The following is a 23,447-nucleotide window of genomic DNA, read 5'->3' as shown; positions in this document are numbered from 1 at the left end:
AGAATCATAGGATTCATTCTTCATGTTTTTCTTCTTGTAGAGCATATCACAGTGCCAGCAGCAAGACACAGACCACAGCTAGTAATGTAGAGGATACCAGCTAAAGTTGGTGTCTCATTTACCTTGCAGTCAAGCAGATTACTGTAAACATTCTCCCAACCTTGTTGGTTTTTGATTTGCTTTGGATTTTTTTTTCCTTTTATTTATTTATTTATTTATTGGCTATTTTTATCCCTTTTGCATTCCTTTTCTTTTTATTGTAGTCCTCACACTTCCATAATCTCTGTGGAAAACAGCAGTTTTAGAACCTGCTTTCTTTAGTGTTCTTAACATCCCTCTGTCACTCTACAGTTGCCGAATTCCCACTGAAGATGGACAAAGCCAAATTCCTCTTATCCTTTACAGAATTACAGAACTCCTTTTGCACAGTTTCTCACTCAATTCCATGAGAACAACAATGTAAAGTATAATTCAATGGTCTTTCATAATGAATTGTTAATGAAGACATGAGGAGAAACCAAAGTTCTAACTAAGATTCCTGCAAGTCAACATAAATGAATAACACTAGTTAATGTGGAGCTCAGAAAAATTATTATTATTATTATTTTTTTAAGACATGGAGTGAAATGTGACTGAACTTACAATGTTGGGATGTGAGAGGCGAAGAAGAACTCCAATTTCCGTACGAACAATTTTCTTGTCTATCTGGTTAAAAGCAGGGGGAAAAATAGGTAAATAATTGATTATTTTGTTAAGCACAGGTAAGTTTATCATAGGAAACTAAGTATGAACAGCAATTCTAGTCTCTTGTGAGATAACAATGAGGTGACATATAATTCAAGTATACTGTGTGGAAGAGTCTTCCTTCATCACAAGACAGATGGTGTAACAGTAAAAAAGATCAGCATCTAGCAAAATGATCAAAAACAAATCATGTAGAAGTAGACAATAGGGAAAGACATCCAAGTAAACTCCTAACATTTCTATTTTTATTAAGTCTCTGTTCTTGTCACCACTACTTAGGATGGCCACTCTGGTCACACACTTTTTGGCACACTCTGGTCACCAGTTGTACTTACAGTTTTCTGCAGGTAAGATGAGCACACCAAAGCAGAGTAACAAGCTGCTTAGTACAAAAAAGCAACACAAAAGTTAAACAACCCTGAGCCACAGCAGTGCATAAGGTTTGGCTTCAGCTTGCTTCAGACATACCTGACAGACGAGTCTAGTTCTGCACAGACTCTCCCTGATTAAGCTATGAGAGCATTAGCTCTTCCCTTCTCAAATTGCTAGGTTTAACAATCCAGGCATGACCTACGCTCTCTTGGGGTAAATTGATCATTTCTCACAAAAAAGACAGACCTGGGCAGTATTTCATTCAGGAAAGACAACTGCCGCTCTTCCTGAACTTGATCACTTAAGCAAGCAAGAAAAACGCTTGTAAGAAACCATGCATGCTTTTTATGTTGCTAAGGCAATCAATCAATACTCTTATGAAGAAACTACCATGGTTGCAGACATACTGACAAACACAAGATAAATTCTACACTGATGAAAACAAACATTTCTCTTCTACTCCACTCTTCATCTTGGGGGTTATGAGACTCAGCAAGTTAAGTCACCGGCATTTTCCAAATTGGTAAAATAAATAAAATGAAATAGAAAATTTTTCTTTCTTTTTAGTGGAGACATTCCATCAAACATTTCTAGGTTTTGTTGTAGGGTTGTTGGGGTTTTGTTTTGTTCTTTTTTTTTTTTTGTAACATTAAATTGGAAATTATATGATACTATTTTAATCATTCAAAGTAGTATAAAATTACCTTCAAATTCTTAATGACGAAGTCACTTGCTTACAAAAAGATCTCTTTTTTTAACATCTGAAAAATGGGGAGTGCTTCTCAGTATTTTATTCTTCTCAGCAACACCAAAACCAGCTATTAGTACAGGGCAGGCAGCATTTGATTCTCCCTGAACACGTGCAAGTCAGGAATGATGCCAGATGCTGCAGTGGTGTGGCAGTGGTGTAAAAGAGTATAGAGCAAGAGCCCTCAGGATCTATTGCAAATTGTTGACATTTACCTGCTTTTAGCAGCTCTGATAGGGAGCAAAATAAAAGACACAAAAAATCAACGTTCAATACGTTAAGAGCATCAGATAAGCAGCAGAAAACAAAAATTAAAGAGGAACAAAACGCTCCACTCCCCTAATACCTAATGGGAGATAAGAGTGGTGCTTATATCTTTGCTGGGATCTAATAAAATGCTGTGGCTGCATATGCTGAGGAGTTCCTTCTTGTGCCCAGGATGCTTGTGGGTCAGCATGACTCCTCACCCCTGGATTACCCACACAGCACAAAGTCATACTGCCTCGCACCAATTATAGGAGGGAGAGAAGGTTCATTAATATATGTGTACCAGATGGCCAGATTAAGACACAACAGGTCAAATATTAGTCCAATTTTAGTACCAATTCTAGTTGCTTAGGGAGATGGGGAAGGGAAGATGGGTGATAAAAAAGGGAGAGGAAATAAAAGCAAGAAGTCTTTGTAGAAAGCAAGAGAGAGAGATGATCTAGGCTCCTGCCATTCCCCGCAGTTCAGATGTTTACCTTCAGAAGTGAAGGGTTGTTGGAGGTTGTGTTGTTCAGTTGATCACTACTGACATTGACAGCACAAACTTATTTATAAGTCCGAACCGGTCAAGTCAGCTCTTTTTGGAATGACATCATGAACTCCTTTGTTTCCATCTTCCAGGCCTTGCAAATTCAAGCAAGCATATAAGAGGGAGCAGGGAGGCACCAGCTTGCTTCTCCGTCTTCCCAGGATACAACAGTATCATGCCTCAGTCTCCCATACCAAGCTGGAGTTACTTGGTCAGAGGACAGGTCTTCAGCCAGTAAACGTCCCTGGTCATTTCCTTTTGAAGGCAAACATCTTCAAAGAAATGCTTTCAAATGTAAAACTGTCCACAAAGTGATGTCGATCGCCGTACAGCGACACCCACCACTGAACTTCAAGATAAGTCTTGTGGTGAGAAATGCCTCAGAGAGTGAGATTTGAGCCAAGAAAAAAGAAGAGTTCAGACACATGGCCAGCAGCTCCAGTGATTCTGGCAGTAACACACACCTGGGATCTTTTCGTGGACTTCACACCCCAGATCAAATCAGAAAAGTTAACATGCATGACCACAGGCACAGCTGCTGCTTAGAATGAGCAATTCATCCACTCAAAAAGAGCCCATACAAGCTGAACAATCTGCAGTTTATTTTCTCCAGTTCTGAAAATGTTTGCTCATCATGAATGCCTGGCAGGAGGCATGTAAGAGCCTGTCCAAATCAGAAGGATGTTTCCTTTGGCACTAAGTAGGCAGTACTGACAAATGACAAAGGCTCCTTCTGAAGTTGTTGGCAGCAGTAAATTAAGTGAAGCGACTTGAGTCTCAGTTTCAGGTAGGGAAGTCCTCTACAATCCAGATCCCAATCTGACAAACATTTTTTTCTTTAAGCTTCTTCATACAGTAGTATGAGAAAAAGGTACCCCAAAATTTGAGATACTGAGTTGGAATAGTAAATAGGTCACATATAAATGCTTAGGAGTGCTAAACATTTAGAAGCATCCTAGAAAATGCCTAAAGGAATATATTTTACAACAGAAGGACGCATGTGTAAATTACATGAATAGTTTCAGAGTAAAAACAGCAGCATATATAGCCACAACATTTTAGTAAGAAGAGACTTTTTTGACCGACAGCAGCAAAGATTTACCAACCTGAATTTGGGAGAAAGATGCAGTCCAAGAGCCCTGGGCACTACACTGAAATGCTTGTCTTCTCTATAGTCTGTGTTGTGGCTTTGCTGTGACACCTGAGATTCCCAGAAAAATGGTAGCATGTTGCATGCACTCAAAACTGAACTCTTAAGTCCAGTTTATTGAGAAACAGACAGAGGGCTAACAGTATTAACAGTTACAGTAACAGTATTATTTCACTCAAAGCAAAGATCCAGAGAGTTAGGACAATATCTGCCAGTGTGGGTCAGTGAAATTATCCCTTCAAACCCTTACTTTACGTTGAACATTGACATTAAAAATATTCCTGGATTTGCTAGTATTTTCTCTCCATTCTTTCCCCCTACTTTTCTAGAACTAGGTATTTATGTGTTTTTACAATTATGTGTCTAAAAGCACTGGATCTTAAAAACTGGATCCTCATTACTGACTGAATAGAGCTAGGTCTGATTCTTAATGGTCTTACCCTAGGTCTCATCCTTAATCAAAGCTGAGATCCTTCCATGTTTCCATGACACGAGGTAGAGTGACACTACAAATCCCTGAGATACGAAAGTGTTGATTCTATCTGAATTAAATCAGACACAAGATAAAATGAACTGTCACTGTAAAGAGGTTAGTTTAGTTGCTGCCTTGCAGTAGAGTACTTTATCCTGAAAACACAGGTGGCCAGCAGTTGTAAAGGCCCCTTAGACTTAGTAGAGAGCAAGAAGCAGAGCATGTTCCTCATCCTACAAGCCTGTTCTTTGCTGTCCTCCTTCCCTAGGACCCTGAAGATATGGAGGTGTACATCTAGCCAGCTGTGGTCACCAGGGTGCAGGGTGCCCATGCAAGTAACAAAACAGCAAATGCATATGGCTTTTCACAAGCTTCACAGTGCAGTCCACCTCATGGATGCTGTTTTCCTCAGCTCTGCACAGCTTCTTATTTAATATCTCTTTTATTGACTCATATTAACACCTCTAACTCATCAGTGGCAAATAAATGCTTTACTGAACCAATAGCTCAAGCTCTGAGCAGGTGTTTCCTTGCACTTACAAGGAGCATGCTGCAAATCATGATTGGCTTGCCATTACACTCTGCTACATGCGTTTCTAAGAAACAATTTATATGTCCATCTCAGTTAAAAGAATTCCTATACTCAGACTTCATGGTGTTAATTGATAACTACTCTTCTTAACTACATCATTGTTTTTTGTTTGTTCGTTTGTTTCGTTTAAAAATGTACACAAATACAACTATTCACCAGCAGAGATGCACAGCCACTGGTAGTCTGAAAGTGTGTTTCCAACTGTGACAAGTATGCAAAGGGCTGCTAGGTTACTTTTGAAAGCTTTCAAACATAATGCATGAATGTTTCTTTCTCTTCTGGAAAAAAACTTTAAAATACACACTTCCTAGTCAGTTGTAGGCTTTATTTTTTAATTTCACTGTGTTCCAAATAATGGGAATTACAAGATGAACCTTTTGAACAAAAGGATACCAAGGATACTTCTTTGTTCTAATTAGAGTAGTTATTTAACACCTATTTTAAGTGATTTGATTCTTTGTGAAACTTTTTTTGAATGAAAATAAGAGTTCTTGAAATAAAGAATTTGTCTTATGTTTTAGGGGCAGTTCTTGCCGGGTCATTGATTGACCTTCTCAGCAGCTTCTTAGCAGCTCTCTCTTTGAAAGGGAGAAATGTTTGTACTTGGACTAATATTACACTTAAAAAAAAAAAAAAAAGATTGAAAATAATATTTTCTGTATTTTAAGCTTAGCAGACTATTCTGGCTCTATCCCTACTGAGGCTGAACACAGGGCCCCTGAAGAACACATCAAACAGTGCAATAAAGCACAGCAGTAATTGCACAGTGCTGCAGTATCTTCTATAAAGTCAGCAGGGAATTCTTACTTCATAGGTTGCTGACAAAGTTTTTGAACCTCTGTAAGTCCACTCATATTATTAATGCAAGGGAAACAGACTATTCCTTATTAAATCAAGTATTTTCTGCCTTTAGACACAAGTCCACACTTCCAATTTGTATCTACAATGCTTCAATGGATGTATATTCTTCAGACTGCACACACCTGCATGGAACTACTGCAAGTTATGCGCTTGGATTTGTCTTTTCAGGATATTTTATTAGATGCTTAAAGGTCTGCTTGTATGCAAACATGCTGGTTGCAAATGCAGGTCATATGGGCTTGCACAAGCAAATGGCACAAGGCTTTCAAGAAAGAAGAAAAAATGTTATTTTTTCATATGATAATACTGTTAATGTTAAATGTAAATCTTTACCATCAATGGAGCAACATTTCTGTATGTCAAAGAGCAGAACGCATTTACAGACAAGCTATCAGATGGAAAGAGATAGTTTGTGGGACTGTACAGATTACAAACAATAATTTACATGCTGATTTATCTGATTAATAGATCCTCCATATTACAACATAATATTTTAAGGGTAAAGATGGCAAGAGGCAAACCATATTCTTCAAAAACACACAGATCCTGGTCAAAGTATCTTCCTGCTTAACTTGATGGTGCCACATAAGGATGAATCACAAGGTTCTAATAGCTCTTATAGCTTACACAGGTGATTTAAAATACTGTGTTTTCTGCATAGGTTCAGAGTAAGTTATATATTCATTAGAACAGTCTTACTATACGTTATAGTCTAACTATCTGAATAATGTTGTTGTTATTTCCTTTTGTGATTAATTTATACACAGATTTTTTATGTAAATATGTTTGATAAATGTTGAACCACTTACAAAAACGAACTTCAGACTACCGAGCATTCATAAACTGCTTGTTTCAGTTATTCACTATTTATAGCGTCACTGCCATTACTGTTGCTCCCAAAGCTGCACGGAGGAAGACACTTATAAAATAGAACAACATGTACATCTAAGCTAAGTGCATTTTTTTCCTGAGTTCAAAATAGTCACATCTAAAGGGTTATTTAGAAAATTGTACTTGCCATTTCCTTGCCCATTCTTCCAATTTCACTTTTACAGCTACAAACACAGTTAAAATTTATTAAGCTAGGTTTCAATCTAAATGATGTAATCAGTATTATGCATCTGGCATTTAGTAAGACTTCATGCTATCACCACATTTCCAAATAAATACACTGTATCACCACGTCATCATAGAATCATAGAATCACAGAATGGCCTGGGTTGAAAAGGACCACAATGATCATCTAGTTTCAACCCCCTGTGATGTGCAGGGTCATCAACCACCAGACCAGGCTGCCCAGAGCCACATCCAGCCTGGCCTTGAATGCCTCTAGGGATGGGGCATCCACAGCCTCCTCTGTGTTCCAGCTTCTCACCACCCATTCTGAGTGGAAAACTTCCTCCTAATATCTAATCTAAATCTCCCCTGCCAAAGTTTAAAACCATTCTCCTTTGTCCTATCACTATCAACTCATGTAAACTGTCATTTCCCCTTCTGTTACAAGCTCCCTTCAAGTACTGTAAGGCCACAATGAGGTCTCACCAGAACATTCTCTTCTCCACACTAAACAATCCCAGCTCCCTCAACTTTTCCTCATAGGAGAGGTGCTCCAGCCCTCTGATCATCTTAGTGGACCTGCTCCGAGAGCTCTACCTCATTCCTGTACTGGGGGCCCCAGGCCTGGACGCAGTGCTGCAGATGGGGTCTCATAAGAGCTGAGTAGAGGGGGACAATCACCTCCCTCTCCCTGCTGGCCACCCCTTTTTTAATGCAGCCCAGAACACAGTTGGCCTTCTGGGCTGCAGGCACACTCTGCTGGCTCGTGTCCAGCTTCTTGTCCACCAGGACCCCCAAGTCCTTCTCCACAAGGCCTCTCTGAAGGGATTCTTCACCCAGTCTATATTAATACCTAGGATCGTCCTTTCCCAAGTGCAGTACCTTGCATTTGGCCTTGTGGAACCTCATCAGGTTTATGTGGACCTACTTCTCTATTGTGTCCAGGTCCCTCTGGATGGCTTCTCTTCCCTCCAACATATCAACTGTACAGATTGGTGCTGTCAATCATAGTCCTTTAGAAGCTGAAAGCTGTTAGATGATAGAATATCTCCTATCATCTACTATATCATTTTATCTCAATGCTATTCTATTTTTTTACAAGACTTCAGCTGCATGAGAAAAATTGAGAATAAATATACTGTTCTTACTTACATTATTGGCAAAGTTTGATGCCTACAGCAATTCAATAAATTGCACAGAAATATAAAGCTAATGTTCACATAATTCTCTGCATTAACTCACACTCACAGGTCCATCTCAGCTTTCACTGCTACTCAATGAAGGTTTGACACACAAGGGCTAGCATTACTGTTGTAATACCCAACACAGATACCAGATTATTCCTTGTGATGAAATACATACTCAACCACTCAATTTTGTAATGCCTGGCTGGGAGTCTGCTGATCAAATGAGAATATTTTCTTTATCAAAAATCAGACAGGAATAAATATTGACAACTTCAGGTATGGATTAAGTCTTGCATGTAACCTCTGAAAAATTACCCAGAATCTTCAGACCTGCATCTGGACTTTAGCATCTCCTGATACTGAAAAGGTCTTCTGGTAGATCAGCCCCGGACACCAACAATGAGGGGTCCTGAAGTCACAAAGTCACTTCAGTGTTTGCTGGTAGATAGAATATGTAACTTTGCAACTACAACAACAAAATAAGAGTCCATGTCCTCAGAACTGCTTATAATTCACAGATTATACTCTTTTTAACCTGCGTAACATAGAAAGCCAGCAGATCCTCACAGAAGAAAAAAAAAAAAATCCCACACAGAAACTTTGTAGGGAGAACGGAAAATGTTTGATACAACTGTGAGAGGACCCCAAGGAGCAAGTAGATACAGCAGACGATTAGGCAAGTAGATAGACACGTGAAAGTGTGGCCCTATAGCTAACTTAAAGAGCTCCATTCATAGATCAGAAACTCTGAGCTGAGATTCTTGTTAGTGTTTACTATCAATGAGTATTAGAATGTGCAGGAATGTTTCTGTCTCTAAGTCTCTCCAATCCCTACAGAGGATGTCCCAGCTACATTAATACCTCCTCTACCAGCATCTACCAGCCATGCAGGAAAAAAGAGAAGCAACCAAGCAGGTTGAGAGCATAGAGTGACTGCTCTGTCCAACAGATCAGACAGAAGATCAGTTTAGACTACATCCCAACCTGCGAATTCTGTGCAAAAGAGCCACAGGTTGCCTTCCATATTTATTTCTTAGCTCCCTGATGCTTTATACAATTTAGGACTAAGCAGAGGAGATGCTGAAAGTAGTCTGCTGTACATACTACGTGAGCTTGAACTAGAACCTGTGACCTTCTACCAAAGTTATTTAAAGTCCTCATTACAATTACTATAGCCTGCATATGCTCTCATAAGCTCTGGGAAGAAAAAACTGTGTGCAACATTCAGCAGTTTCTCTTTGAACACATTCCATATAAAGAGAGAGAAGACCTGTTTTATAACACCAGTTGCAAGACAAATATGGCATCCATAAACGCTAAAGACATTTCTGCATTAACAACATAACATCAAGAAATAAAATCAAGAACTGGGAAGAACAAGGAACATTTATCAGTCACTTGTAAAGTTGTGCCTTCTTTTGTACTGAGTCAATGAACCTTAAGTGTTGTTTCTGCCTCCAAGCAAAATTTTAATAGGAAAGATAGAATACCAGTAGAAAAGCTCATAGATGATAAAGGCATTCTTCTGACATTGAGTTAGACCTCTCATATAGTGAAGGACACAAAACTAACTCCCACTCCTGTATGTATGGTTCACTAAGGAGCTGCAATTACATAAAAGCACTGGCATCACCATCCCCTAAATCTACATTCCAGCCTTGAAAGAACGGACCAAGAGATCTAAAAGGCTTTGAATGCCAATCTCAACAGAGTGCTCCTTTCACCAACCAGTTTTAGTAGAACTGATACGTAACACTTTAGCCTCTCTCTTTAGAGCTTTTCATTCTGTTAGCTACTGTAAGGCAAGTAACAGACAAGCAGTTACCTAAAGCCTTGTACATATGTACCTTATCCCCACAGATTTTATCTGTGAAGAAATGTATGCCACAGGTCATTATTGCTGCTTTATGCACTGTTGTGCTACTTGCCTGGTCACAGATTCATTCCACATCCAGCTGCTAGCTTCAGTGCCTTATGTTAGTTCCATCCACAAAACATGAAAGAACTATTCTTATTACTGTGATGCAGCTAGAGAACAATAATGACCCAACAAGAATATCTAAAATAAACTGTAATGGTAACATGTATCATTTTCCTAAATTTCTGTTGAATATAATTTAACTTCTCATTTGCAGGAATTGGGATTCTGATCTGCAGAAATTAGGACCTTTCCAACAAATACTTGAAAGCCATGCCACAGAGTACTTCTGATTGTGTCTTCTTTTAACTTTCTTTCAAATTCTAATATATTTGTAATGTATATATTCAGTAATCTACAACTAATTATCGTGCTATTTCTTCTCATAGCTTTGTGTTCTATTTATTGCAAACAGTTCAAGCTAATATAAATTTTATGTACCCCTACAACAAAATCTAAATTGCTGCAAGTTGATATCCCTAAGACTATTGCTTAGAAATCCACAGAAGTTGGATCTTTGCAATTCTAAAATATACTTAAAGACCATAAATCAAAGTGACTATAATATTACTAAATTAGTAATTAAAATATCATTTATGTAAATTCTTATTAATTATGGAAATGCTTCCAGAAGGTTTCAACAATACTACGTAATAGATGAACAGCTGAAGTTTAAAACATTGTCTCATTCAACATAACCAGAGTTGAATGGAATAATTATTAGAAACAAATGGTAGTATTTGATGGCTACTTAAAAAGAAAGGGAGAGAGGGAGTATTATTGTCATTATTATTTTACAATTATGGGAAAATGTTTTATTACCCATAAATAATATAATCCTGGCAATAAACCCAGGATATGCAGTTTGAAGTCATAAATTGTTCCTGTCCTACTTCAACAACTGAACTACTTGCACTGAAGGCAGCATTATGGTTTCTCATCTTTGGCCTTTCCATACATGAAAGCAGATTTTACTTAATTCTTTGCTCAACAACATAGAACAAGAAAACTGAGTCCACCTCCTCCAAAATAAGTAACTGCCACACCTGTGGTGATTCCACCACTGCATACACCTGCATACACCTACAATGCAAGTAGGGAAAACTTCCAGAGATCCCCAGGGATCATCTATCTATGCCAAAGCCCTCACTTCTCTGAGGTACAGCTTCTCTTACTGGCTGTAAATAATGATGGGTTTCTAGAAAGAAGGGCTACAATCTGAGGGTAAACCAGTATGTACATCTGTCCATCAACTCATTACTTTTCAGCATTATGCCTTTCCTTCAAGCATTAAATATATACTCATGTATTAGCACACTTAACTTCTATTCCCCATCTTGCCTCTCTACACTTACATACAAACATTGCTCTAGAACTGTTTGAAGCCATGGAGAAAACAAATCACTGCAGGTGAAAAGGAAACAAGATGCACTTGGATGGGTTGGTGGAAAAAAATATGCAGCTTAGATAAATTCACAAAAGATTCTGTCAATTGTCTCTTTTTCATTGAATTTTTTTCTGAATCACCTAAGGGATATTATTTAGCTTCTTTGATACTAATTTAACAATGCAAAGTGTGCAGCAGGTTGAGCTTCCTCAAACTGTAAAATGAGCTGAGCTTTGTGTTTTCCTTTTTTAACTGATCGATCTCTGTATTTCTAAAAAGAAGAAGAAGAATGTTATAATGTTAGCTAATTGTGTGCAAATTAAATGCAGAAAGGAAGAGATACAACACACATACTCTCTCCTTAAAATCTTACCCTGAGGGATGACTTACTCAGGAAGAACACAGCAATACAATCTAAACGGTGACACGCAAAAAAATATTACTCTACGTTAAATGATTTTTTACATGTCATCTGCACTGCAATGAGATATAGTACAATACATTGTAATGCAGATGGCAAGTTAAATAACTTTATGCATGTAGGACAGGTTCTTTCAATTCTAGAGTGATATCTTTTTCCTTCTCTGAAGGAAAGTAAAAAGCAACTCAAAAACTGTCTCTCACTTTTCCTGTGGACTAGCTTACTCAGCTATTCCTCTGCTCTTCCTAGACACCAATCCAGCAAAAGTACTGATGGTTATTGCATCAAAGGACCAGTATATATGGTCTCATCAGAGATTCTACAGCAGCAGAGAAATACAGAAGCAGCAGGCATTCAAGCTAAAAATCCTGCAAGGCCTCATGGAAGCAGATGAAAATTTCTGTTTTATAGCACAAACACATCTTCTCCAAAAGTCACTGGAAATCCTACTTACTAAATTTGACAATTCCCAAGTATGACACACAGTCCCTACACTCTTTCTCCAGAATACACATCTATAGCACTTGCCTTCTCATTGAATTGGAAAGTTTCAACGAAAATATCCAACCTCATTTATCCAGGTGGGAAAGCTGTTACCTTCCCATTTATTCATACTTCTCTCTGCTCCACAGACCAAGTATTAATTACTCTCAAATAGTCTGATTTATTAGAATTAATATTAGATTAATTAATTATCTAAAATAATCTAAAACTATTAATTAATTACAGTAGATATATTAGAATTAATCCCAGTACAACTATTGCCAGAATGTGTAGCCTAAAAACTGTTGCTTTTTTTCTGACCCAAAGTATTAAGAATAATGTTGCTTCATAAAAATGATCTTAAGTACCTAAGAAATATTATTTAAATATCACAAACCCTGTGAGAGGACACTCACATACTAAACAAAATGAAATTCTCCAAAGCAGTCTTTGCACTTGGATGTCTCAGTATTGAGGCACAGAGGCTCCAACGCTTCATAATACTTAACTGCTCTTATGAGAAAATATGTATCAACTAAAACCTAGCAATATTGACTAGGCTATCTTAAAAGCACTTCTGTGAAGATAAATCAATAAAAACTACCTCCTTGCTATGGCTGACGAAGCAGGAACAAAAAGAGCACATAACTTGGCTAGGAGCACAGATTGAACTGGCAGCAGAAGAGCACCAAAATCCAGACGACCTACCTCAGAATCCTACTCTGCCTTTCTCTGAGCATGTGGCTTTACTGCAGTGACAGCTCCCAGGTAGCTCTTCAATTAGAACTTGGCACCTTTAAAAAATAAGCAAGCCCTCAGTGTCTCAACTTGGAAGGCACAGAGGAGTGGTCATTTATTTTCTCCAGTGGTGATACTCTCCAATATTTTTTAAGCAATTTGTCCAGACTCTGCAGGAAATTTAAGGCTGAGGTGGACCTTATTCCTTGGATGGTATTTACCTGCTCAAACAATGAAATGGCTTTCATGCTGGCCTCAGTTCATAGGTTCATCCAGCTAGCCCTAATATACTAAAAAAATACTAATTTCAGAAGATTCTAAGAACTCTCATCTTTCCACAAATCTGTATTCTGAGAATTGGCTGATATGTCCTGTCCAAAGTTATATTTGCTTTTAAATGAAATGAAAAGCAAAATGAAAAATTAATTACTTCAATGAAAATAACATGGTCAGGTGTTTTATGTTTTTTGCAGTCTGTTCCCAGCACACAACTTTAATCCAAAAGCATCATTTGTTTCTTATCCGAGTCTCTCCCATGAGAAAAAAAGCATTAATTTCTGAGAAGCTTGTAGCAAGCAACACACCACTGTTACCTCCAGTGCAAGCTGGATCACTTGCTTCCTGATTGCATTCTGTTCTCTTGGACACTCTTTCTCACCAGGTTACTCTTGTTCTGTGCTTTGCAGTGTTTAAAATCAGGCAGTTTGATTGGACATAGTTGAGAATTTGCTCTTTCAATATATTCCTCTGTATTCTAATCCCCTGTGCTCTTCAGAGCTCCCTTAAATATATTTAAGAAAGAAAATTAAAGAAAGGCGACTGTGTATCAAAAGCAGTCACAGGCTCTTCCTCTCTCTCCCTTCATTTCTCAGCTACTGAACTGCCATCTGTTTTGCTAGTTAAGGTTTGTTTGTTTGTTTGTTTTTTATAATTGTTTAAAAAAGCCAACTGAAAACTTAAGCCAATCAACATTTTAGTGTATAACTTGGCCCACACAGTTATTTTTACTGAGATAGGCTCTGAGCAAATATCAGGCCTCCTGTTGTGGAAATACTACCACACAGTTAGTCCTGTCTCTGTGGTAATAATTATGTGTCCAATTTGGACAGCAACCAGAGGAGCTCATGGCACACAGACACAAACCACAACATACTGTTACAGTATCTCCTTTAATGTTCTCAATTATACAATTAAGCCAGTCAAACAGCAATATCACTTGTTCTAATGGCACAATAAAGCATTCCAAAGTATATGACTACACCAGAACAGCTTAGCTAAATGAGTTGCTTAAACACACAGCTGATACAGTGAAAACTGCATTAAGCTAAGCTATTGCTGTTCTGAAATACATAACCATATGCTTATGTTCCTCTTGCTTGCTATCTTTCCCTAACTATTATCATTTTAAAAACAAAATCTTTGTTACAATCAAAGTCAGCAAAAAATCAGAACCAAATACTGCATGGATCTAGTAGTAATGTGATCATCATGAATGTGAATTTATCTCTAAAACACCAAAAAAGGGGCAAATAAACTATGTAGAGTCATATCTTTCTTCAAAATGCACTGCAGAACATGAATTGTAAGAAAGTATATTCTTAAACTGTTACAGGAATCATTGGCATAGAAAACTGATTAAAATTTACAAATACAGTTCTCTGCATTTTGATTAACACAGAAGGCTCCAGCAATGCAATGACTGTTTCTGCAATGCACCAGGTGCTAATTCAAATGCAGCAAACAAAACTAAATTTTTATGACAGCTTAAACTTTGGCTTACTTTCAGAGATGACAAATTAATACCAACCTTTTACTCATGTAGAACCTGCTTGTTATATGTTGCACAGAGACCACCAGTTAATTCAGCATTTAGACATGTTTATGCCCACCCACCTCTCATTATGTTGCTGCACACAAACACTACTGGACTAATGAATGTTTTAAAACTAGAATAAATTGAATCAAAACTACTCACAAATAGAAATCATACCCATATCTCACAGTTTGTTTTCTTCCCCTCAAATTTATCTTCCCTTCTTAGAAATATGAACTGCTCTTCCTTATCTCTCATTTGCCCACGATGCTGTGGATGCCCCATCCCTGGAGGCATTCAAGACCAGGCTGGATGTGGCTCTGGGCAGGCTAGTCTGGTGGTTGGCAACCCTGCACGTAGCAGGGGGGTTGAAACTACAGGATTACAGTCCTTTTCAACCCAGGCCATTCTGTGATTCTATGATTTCTTTTGTGCTGATTGAAGTTTCTCAGTCCATTACTAAGCCTTCCTCTTTAGTCTCTCTTCATGCTTTCCACCATCTATTTTGTAACACATAACAATGGCCCTGGTAAAAGTGATATATATAGAGTTCTAAAAATAAGTGATGTTTCAGCTGGTCCTCCGGTAATTTTGTAGCGGAGAAAAGCCTCCATGAAATATTTAATCTTACGTGAATGTGAATCCGTGTTTTAATCTGTTTTTGAAAAAAATAAATCATATGATGATATTTATATTTTGAGCAAGTCAATATACTAAAGCAATATGTAATCAAAGAAAATTTGAATGACATAGAACCCATTTTTTTTACATAGTGGAAGAAATCTTTGTCTAAAATGCTTTCCCCAAATCCAGGTCCATACAGACAACACCAGATGAAGACAGAAGCAAGCTATGGGGACAAGAGATTCACAACAGAATACTATTACCTCTAAAACTAGGAACAGAAGAATTCCAGTTAGAGAAAATAAAAAGGTTAGTGAGGTCCTTAGTCTAATCCATTCCCTCCCACTAAGAAACCACATCTAAAAGAAAGAAGAACAGGAAACCCCAAACATATCCCAAAGGAAAAAAGAAAAACAAACAACTAAATGGCAACAACAACAACAAAAAACTGTAAAAACAAAAACAAAACAAAAAACACTTACTGTCTTCTTCAACTTTTTGATGGCGTAATGTTTCTGGGTCCCTTTCTGCCTGCATCTGTAGACAATGGATGTAGCCCCACTAAATCAAAAAAAAAGAAAAAGAAAAAAAAAAAAGAAAAAAAAAAAAAAGGAAGAATAGTTGTACATACATCTCTTTGAATACGTCAACAAACAGATTTCCCTAGCTAACATTTTCTACTTTTCCCACACCAGGTAAAAATACCTCATTTTCCCCCCATACATGGAACAAAAACAACAGTGAAATGTGCTCTCTATAAAACCAGTGCAGTTCAGTTATTATTCAGGCAATAGAACTGCAAGTGCTCAAGGCGCCTCTTTGTTTTTGTTAAGGCCATTTGCAACAATTAAGGCAGATGTTTTGTTTTTTGTCGTTGTCATTCTTTATTTGTTTTTCACCACTACTGGCAGCAATGGCAGGGGAGACAGAAAAGAGGAAAAGTACTGTGGTACTTCCTGCCCAGTTGTCCAAATAGTGAAGTACAGCAGCAAATGAAGCACGCAGCACTCTGATTAATTCAGAGGAAACTGAAGAGGTTTGTTCAAAGCAAAACCAAACAACTTGGGTGTAGAGCTTCAGTTCCTTTTCAAGACCCACCACAAGCTAAATAGGTGCACTCATAATATAAAGTTATGGCACTGGTATCTGGGAGACATTTATCAGGGCGGGAAGTCAGACTACATTCTCCAGAGATCTAGAACAGGGTGTCTCAGCAGCTTTATTTGTTACTTACAAAGTACTACCTTTGTATTCTATGAACTAGCTAAACAGAGGAAAAACCTCTGGCTAAACCATACTAGTTACAAATGATTCAGATTATACTCTATAACTATATAATATTTGTGTTCAGACACCTCTGAATAACTCAGTGTCAGCCAGTAGTAAAATGGATGCACCAAAGTGCTACATCTCAACACAGTATTTAAGGCCCTCTGAGACCCAACAATAGCGCTGACTGTATGGGCCAAAGCAATGAAGTCTGTCCTCAAGAGACGTATAATTAATTCCAAAAAGCTGGAGATTTTTAAGCAAGAGAGGACTGGCTCTTACCATATCAATTTCCTGAGTAACATACACTCATATAATACACACCATACAGCCAACTGTACTGCACATAGAATCACAGAATCACAGAATGGCGAGAGTTGGAAGGGACCTCAAGGATCATGAGTCTCCAACCCCCCTGCCACATGCAGGGCCACCAACCTCCACATTTAATACTAGACCAGGCTGCCCAGGCCCCATGCAACCTGGCCTTGAACACCTCCAGGGACGGGGCACCCACAACCTCCCTGGGCAGCCTGTTCCAGCACCTCACCACTCTCATAGTAAAGAATTTCCCCCTGACATCCAACCTAAATCTTCCCTCCTTCAACTTAATACCATTTCCCCTTGTCCTGCTATTATCTACTCTTTCAAAGAGTTGAGTCCTCTCCTGTCTGTAGGCTCCCTTCAGGTCCTGGAAGGCTGCAGTGAGGTCACTCCTAAGCCTTCTCTTCTCCAGACTGAACAAGCCCAGCTTCCTCAGCCTGTCTTCGTAGGGGAGGTGCTCCAGTCCCCTGATCATCTTTGTGGCTCTCCTCTGGATCCTCTCCAATAGCTTCCTGTGTTTCTTGTACTGGGGGCTCCAGACCTGGAGGCAGTACTCCAGACGGGGCCTCAGGCAGGCAGGGTAGAGAGAGGAAATCACCTCCCTGTCCATGCTGGCTACTCCTCTTCTGATGGAGCCCAGGATACCATTTGCTTTCCAAACTGCAAGCACACACTGCTGACTCATGTTCAGTTTTTCATCTACCAGGACCCCCAGGTCCTTCTCTGCAGGGCTACTCTTAAGGACTGCTCCTTCCAGTCTATATTGATGCCTGGGATTCCTCCGGCCCAAGTGCAAAACCTTGCAACTTGCTGTATTGAACTTCATTACACACATCTCTTTCAACAAGAAGAAACCCATGCCAGTACATCTATAAGAGATGGTCACGAGCAGTAGAATGACACAAACAGCTTGTTTCTGTAGCCTCAAGGTCATTACAGGAGGAAGCTAGGAAGCTTCCTGCTGAACCTTGGTAAGCCTTCTTCTGAATCAGCACTTACAGCCTTTCAGAGACTATATGCCTTGGAGGGTCATAGTGATTCAAGACATCATCACCAAAAGCATTAGGGAGCATTGGACCATGACTGCGAACAGTAGCACCCTCAAAAGCTTGAACGTTATTCATATCAAGGAAACATTTCATGGACATATTTTGCCAGGAAATAAAAACGTAAAAAGCAAAAACCCTTGTGGCAACATGTGCATTATTTTCTGCAAGCATTCTCTACTACATCTGAATAATACATTTTAACAGTACTACAGAAGAGAGACCACCTATACTCAATGGCTTGGGCACTTCTATGATAAGCAACAGGTACCACAACTAGGGAATATTTAATCCTATGGCACGAATAGTTTCAGCAGAAGAAACTGAGAGGACGCTAAGCCCGAGCAATTGGTAATCACTTGCAGATCCATATAGCAGAATGTGCTACATCCATTTCCAACTCAGAGTAGAAACATGAAATTAAATTCACCATACTCCATATGAGACTGACCATAAGAGTACTCACTATATGGTGTTTTCATGTTTCAAATTAATCCTACTGATTCTTCCCTCTTCATAGTTAGTAAATATATACATACATATACATGCATATATGTACATATCCAGTTGTGAAACTGAGAGAAAAGGCACAGTCACAATTCAAGTACGCAAAGTCAGTGTGTACACAGTTGGAATGTACACAGTGTGTACACAGATGGAATGCCCATGAGGGAGATTATGGAGACAGAATTGGTGAACAGAATTTGCACACAAAGGCAATAAATGATAAAGTTTATTTTGCAGAACAAGGCTTGGACTCACGGTGGAGACTGGCAAAAAGAAAAGCCAAAGCAAAAAAACACTCAGAATTTGAACTGGGTGAGAAAACACATCTTTCTTGCCCAACTCAAGAAAAAGCCCTTCTACCTCTGAAATAAGAGAATCAAAATAAAATAGTTGCACATTTATTTGGTCACAGTCAGAAAAGGTAAATTCCTACAGCTGCAATCTTTGTAATGAAAGAAATGGCACTGAGAATATTTCCACTAGACACAGTAAAATGATTTTTTTTTTTTTTTTTAAATAGGTCAGCAATGCCATACTGTGCCACCCTTGGTTGTATTCTGCATTTTGAATCAACTCAGTACAAACACACTCCTGCATGTAATCTTCTCTAAATTTAATTTGGATTAAATTCCTTAAGTTCTGAATTGATTTTTTAAAAATAAATTAGTTTGTGCTTCATGCAGTCAAAGAACGATTACACGATCTAGTTTGTCCAATTAAATTATGTGACAGAAAGAATGTTCTATGGCTATGAAGCCACAGAAATCATTGCTGCCAGCACCACAGTAATACTGAAGTTGTGTCGGTTCCCATGGAGAATACTGAATTTTTATGTAGCCTGCAGAAGTATGAAGTCAAAATGCATGCATTTTCTTCTTATATACACACAATAGGAGGATCAAACGATCAATGAAATTATTGACTTCAAAATTAAACTCCCTGTACAAACATCAAGATTGCTCAGAATAAAAAAAAAATGATACAGAAAACTGACAATTTAACAAATGTCTTGGGAGTCTGGCAAGGTCCCTGCTGACTAGAAAGTAGCCACTCTCCTGATAATGTTTAACTGGGAAGTGTTTTAAACTCCCCAGAATGATGAGAGGCCTTCCAGAGACATCCAGACAGGTTGAAGCACAGGGCAATTAGAAACAGCCGGAAGTTCAGCAAAGGCAAATACTGGGTGCTGCATATGGGACAGAGCAATGTCAGACAAAGGTACACACATGAGACAAGCAGCTGGAGAGCAGCTCAGCAGGAAGGGACCTCAAGGTGCTGCTAACAGCAGCTCAGCATAAGCATCAGTGTGCCCTGGAAGCGAGAACAGAAATACCACATTAAACATACCACAGCCAGCAAAGCAAAAGAGGAGATTCTCCCACTTCCTTAGTGATTGTGCCTTATAAGGAGCAGATGAGGGAGCTACAATTGCTTAGTCTGAAGAAGAGGAGGGTTAGGGGAGATCTTACTGCTCTCTCCAACTACCTGAAAGGAGGTGGTAGCAAGTTGGCGGTCATCCTCTTCTCCCAGTTAACAGTGATGAGAGGTAATGGTGTCAAGTTGCACCAGGGGAGATTCAGGTTAGATATTAGTGAAAAAATTGTCTCTGAAAGGTGGCAATGCATTGGAACATGCTACCCTCCATTCCTGGAGGTTTTCAAGAAAAGGGTGGATGGCACATATAGTGACGTGGTCTTGAGCAGACACAGGCATGGGTTGATTGTTAGACTAAATGATCCCATTGGTCTTTGCAAATTCAATGATTCCACGATTCACCTTGAATATTATATGCTGTTCTTGGCCCCACAATATAAAAAGGATGGTGAGGTCCTTGCAAAGGCATATCCTAGTTAAGAGCAACTTCTAGATTTACATGTTCATTGCTAGGAAATACCACTGGTGCTGTGAGAGGTCACAGATTGGTTCATTAGCTACGTAATTTGTGGTTGGAAAAGATTTGAGCAGCTTCTCATTCCAGTGTCTCAACAAATGTGCTTAGTTTCCTGATGAAACTAGTCACTATTTGTTACCATCTACTCAACACATTTTTTGAAATAATATTTACACTTCCAATATAGTGATTAACACAACTAGCTATTCCAGTTCCCCCATATTTTTTTCACCAAAAGTCTCTAAAATTTTGGTCCTAAAGAAGAAATACGGCTTCAGCACATTTTCTGTTATCAGAAAGGCCTAATGATATTAATATTAAAAAAAAATCAAGAGTTAACCCCTGTTTATATCTATTATTATCCTGAACAGAGTATGAAGATGTTAAATTGTTCCCCTAAGTTTCAAATCTACTCCTATCAATTGTAGTGGCAGAAAGTCAGATCTTCATATTTTGTTCATTAGAATGAATTTAATTTGCAAAGAGTTAACAGTAATTACCCATGAACAAAGATTTATGGGTAATTAGTCTGGATGCTTAGTGTGTCGAGGTATAGTTTGTTTGATAAATGAAAAACACCAGCTGTGATAAATTAAAGCCCCTCCTCTCCCCTAAAGTAAAAATCACAGAATCATAGAATTACAAGGTTAGAAATGACCTACAAGATCATGTAGTCCAACTGTCTTCTCATTACCACTGCTACCACAAGCACTAAACCATATCTCGCAGCTCCTCATCCGGATGCCTCTCGAACGCTGCTGGTGATGGAGACTCCACCACCTCCCTGGGCAGCCATTCCAGTGCCTGACCACTCTCTGAGACAAAAAGTTTGTCCTCATGTCTAACCTAAACCTCCTCTGGTACAAAAGAAAGGAGGAAATCATTAATAAAAGAAATCTGTTTCTGAAATTTCAGTACTCCATGGTCAGAAAGAGGCATCCATCAGTCTGCATTCATGAGATGGCTTCCGAGGGGGGCAGATGCCCACAAGAAGCAATTCTTGCCTGTACCCAGAAGAAGCAGCATACCAGCCAAAGGCCTCAGGACACAGGCACATGAGGGGATCCAAGGGGAGTACTGGAACTGCAGGGATTGCCTGCTCCACGGAGAGAGCTGCAGCTGCTACCAGCCCCCAGGGAAAGCCTTCTGGTGCTAATGGCATGTCACTGCTGCACAGACTACTTAGTGTGGTCAAGCAGTTCAGTTACAGAAGATGCAAGAAAACAATTAGAAGAGCAAGCTTACAGCCTTTTTGTTAGCCACATGTTTTTGGGTTGCTCTGGGTTGCTCCTAAGAATTTGTGAAGTGTTGATTTGTCTGCAAAAACTTTGTAAGAGCTATTAGTTACAAAACCAGGAAGTTATTTTTTTAGTCAACAGTACTGCAAATGGACAATACACAATTTGAAATTACTTGCATTTACTCAAATACTCCTGCAGTGCCACACATTACTATAGCCAAGCTGTTGTTTTGATTTCACTTCCGAAATTCATGAATGAGTCAAAAAAAAAAAAAAAAAAAAAAAAAGGAAAAATACTGCATGCTTATTTTTAGCAATGTTCAATGTTCATATGATTAAGTAAACATCATATTTTTACAGTTATTGTAAGAGGAATCACGTTATTTTAGCCAGGACAGTCTCAGATGGCACACTTTGCAGGAAGAAGTAATATCACAGTCCAGTAGCAGCAGGACAAGGGGTAATGGTTTTAAACTAAAAGAGGGGAGATTATCTAAATCTAAATTAGATATTTTAAGGAAATTGTTCACTCTGAAGATAGAGTGAAGCTCTTCTCAGTTAGTAGAAGAAAAGGGTTCAAGGAAACCTCACTGTGGCCTTCCAGTACTTGAAGGAAGCTTAGAAGCAGGAGGTAGACTGACTTTTTATTACACAGGCAGATAGTAATAGGACAAGGGGAATGGCTTCAATTTGAAAGAGGGGAAATTTAGGTTAGATCTTAGAAATTCTTTACAGCAGGCCATGATCCTGAGGGTAGCAACCCAGTCCATGGCATGAGGTTGGAACTGGGTGGGCTTTAAGGTCCTTCCATCTAAACCATTCCATGATTCTGTGTTTTTACTAGGTGTACAGACACTGATGGTAAAACTAGGCCAACTTCTAGTTCTTTCTTCAGAGCAGTAAACATGATCTGTGCATGCTATGAAAATGTGTAGCCTTTCTTCATAAAGACTGAAACAGTGTTTCGCTTAGCACTGGAAAGAGCTTAGAATACACAGCCAGGGGCTGGATGGGTGATCCTTATAGGTCCCTTCCAACTAGGCATAGTCTGTGATTCTATACAGGGGCTCTCAAAACTGGATGTCTCATGAATACAAACAATCTTGCCGTACCTTGGCTTTATCTCCCCATTTGTGTAACAGTCTGCAATGCTAAGTGTTGAATACCTTGCCTCAACCACCAAGCTACTTGTCTGACTCAAGACAATTCACTTCTTTCCACCTGAATTTGCAAAAAACAGAAAGCAAAACTTATCTGATCAAATATTATCATTTACTTCAGAGAAAACTACCTAAATTCCTTCTGTAGTTCAGAGAGAGAAATGGGCAATTCTGAAGCATGATTCACCTTGTTCTAAGGATGTCCAGAATATGTCAGGTAGAACATGTCCTGAAAGTGTTTATTTTTCTTTATATGACCATGAAGGAATCTTTATATAGGCCACTAATAGCGACTCTTCACGGTTAGGAGAATTACACCCACAAGTGTTGCAAACAATACAGCAAAGCCTTAGTGAAAGACAGTCACAGCAGTCTCTTCTTAAGACTCTACATAGCAGTACAAACTTCACCATGACTACTCTTTCTTATGAACTTCAGGTTATGACATCTACACATCTCTGACGGGGAGCAATACTCCCTTGATGCAGCCAATACTGGGGAAGGGGGGGAAGGGAGGGGGGAAATCACATACCTATCTCCTTTCTCCTCCGTGTCCCATACTGACCACGAAAGCTAACGTGAACAATGAAACCACACTGAAAAGGCATGCTGCTTTGTGTGGTGTGGTATATACCACACAAATGTATC

The 23,447-nt window shown here is 38.8% G+C and overlaps 1 protein-coding gene across 2 annotated transcripts in view; it reads right to left on the bottom strand.

Annotated features, from left to right (window-relative positions):
• The window catches only part of CAMK4 (calcium/calmodulin dependent protein kinase IV), a 156,361-nt gene that overhangs the window by 70,039 nt on the left and 62,875 nt on the right, over window positions 1-23,447 (bottom strand). The window contains exons 2-3 of one of the 2 annotated variants that reach the window (XM_048931391.1): window positions 15,845-15,923; window positions 643-705 (exon numbers count right to left, since the gene is read on the bottom strand). In XM_048931391.1, the coding sequence (XP_048787348.1) occupies window positions 643-705; window positions 15,845-15,923 (142 nt within the window). The remainder of the gene's footprint in view (window positions 1-642; window positions 706-15,844; window positions 15,924-23,447) is intronic. The other variant, XM_048931392.1, reaches the window with a different exon arrangement.

Source organism: Lagopus muta, chromosome Z (genome assembly GCF_023343835.1).
Source record: "Lagopus muta isolate bLagMut1 chromosome Z, bLagMut1 primary, whole genome shotgun sequence".
NCBI classification, from domain to species: domain Eukaryota; kingdom Metazoa; phylum Chordata; class Aves; order Galliformes; family Phasianidae; genus Lagopus; species Lagopus muta.
The sequence above is the reverse complement of the archived record's forward strand: the minus strand, read 5'-3'. Positions and strand labels throughout refer to the sequence as shown.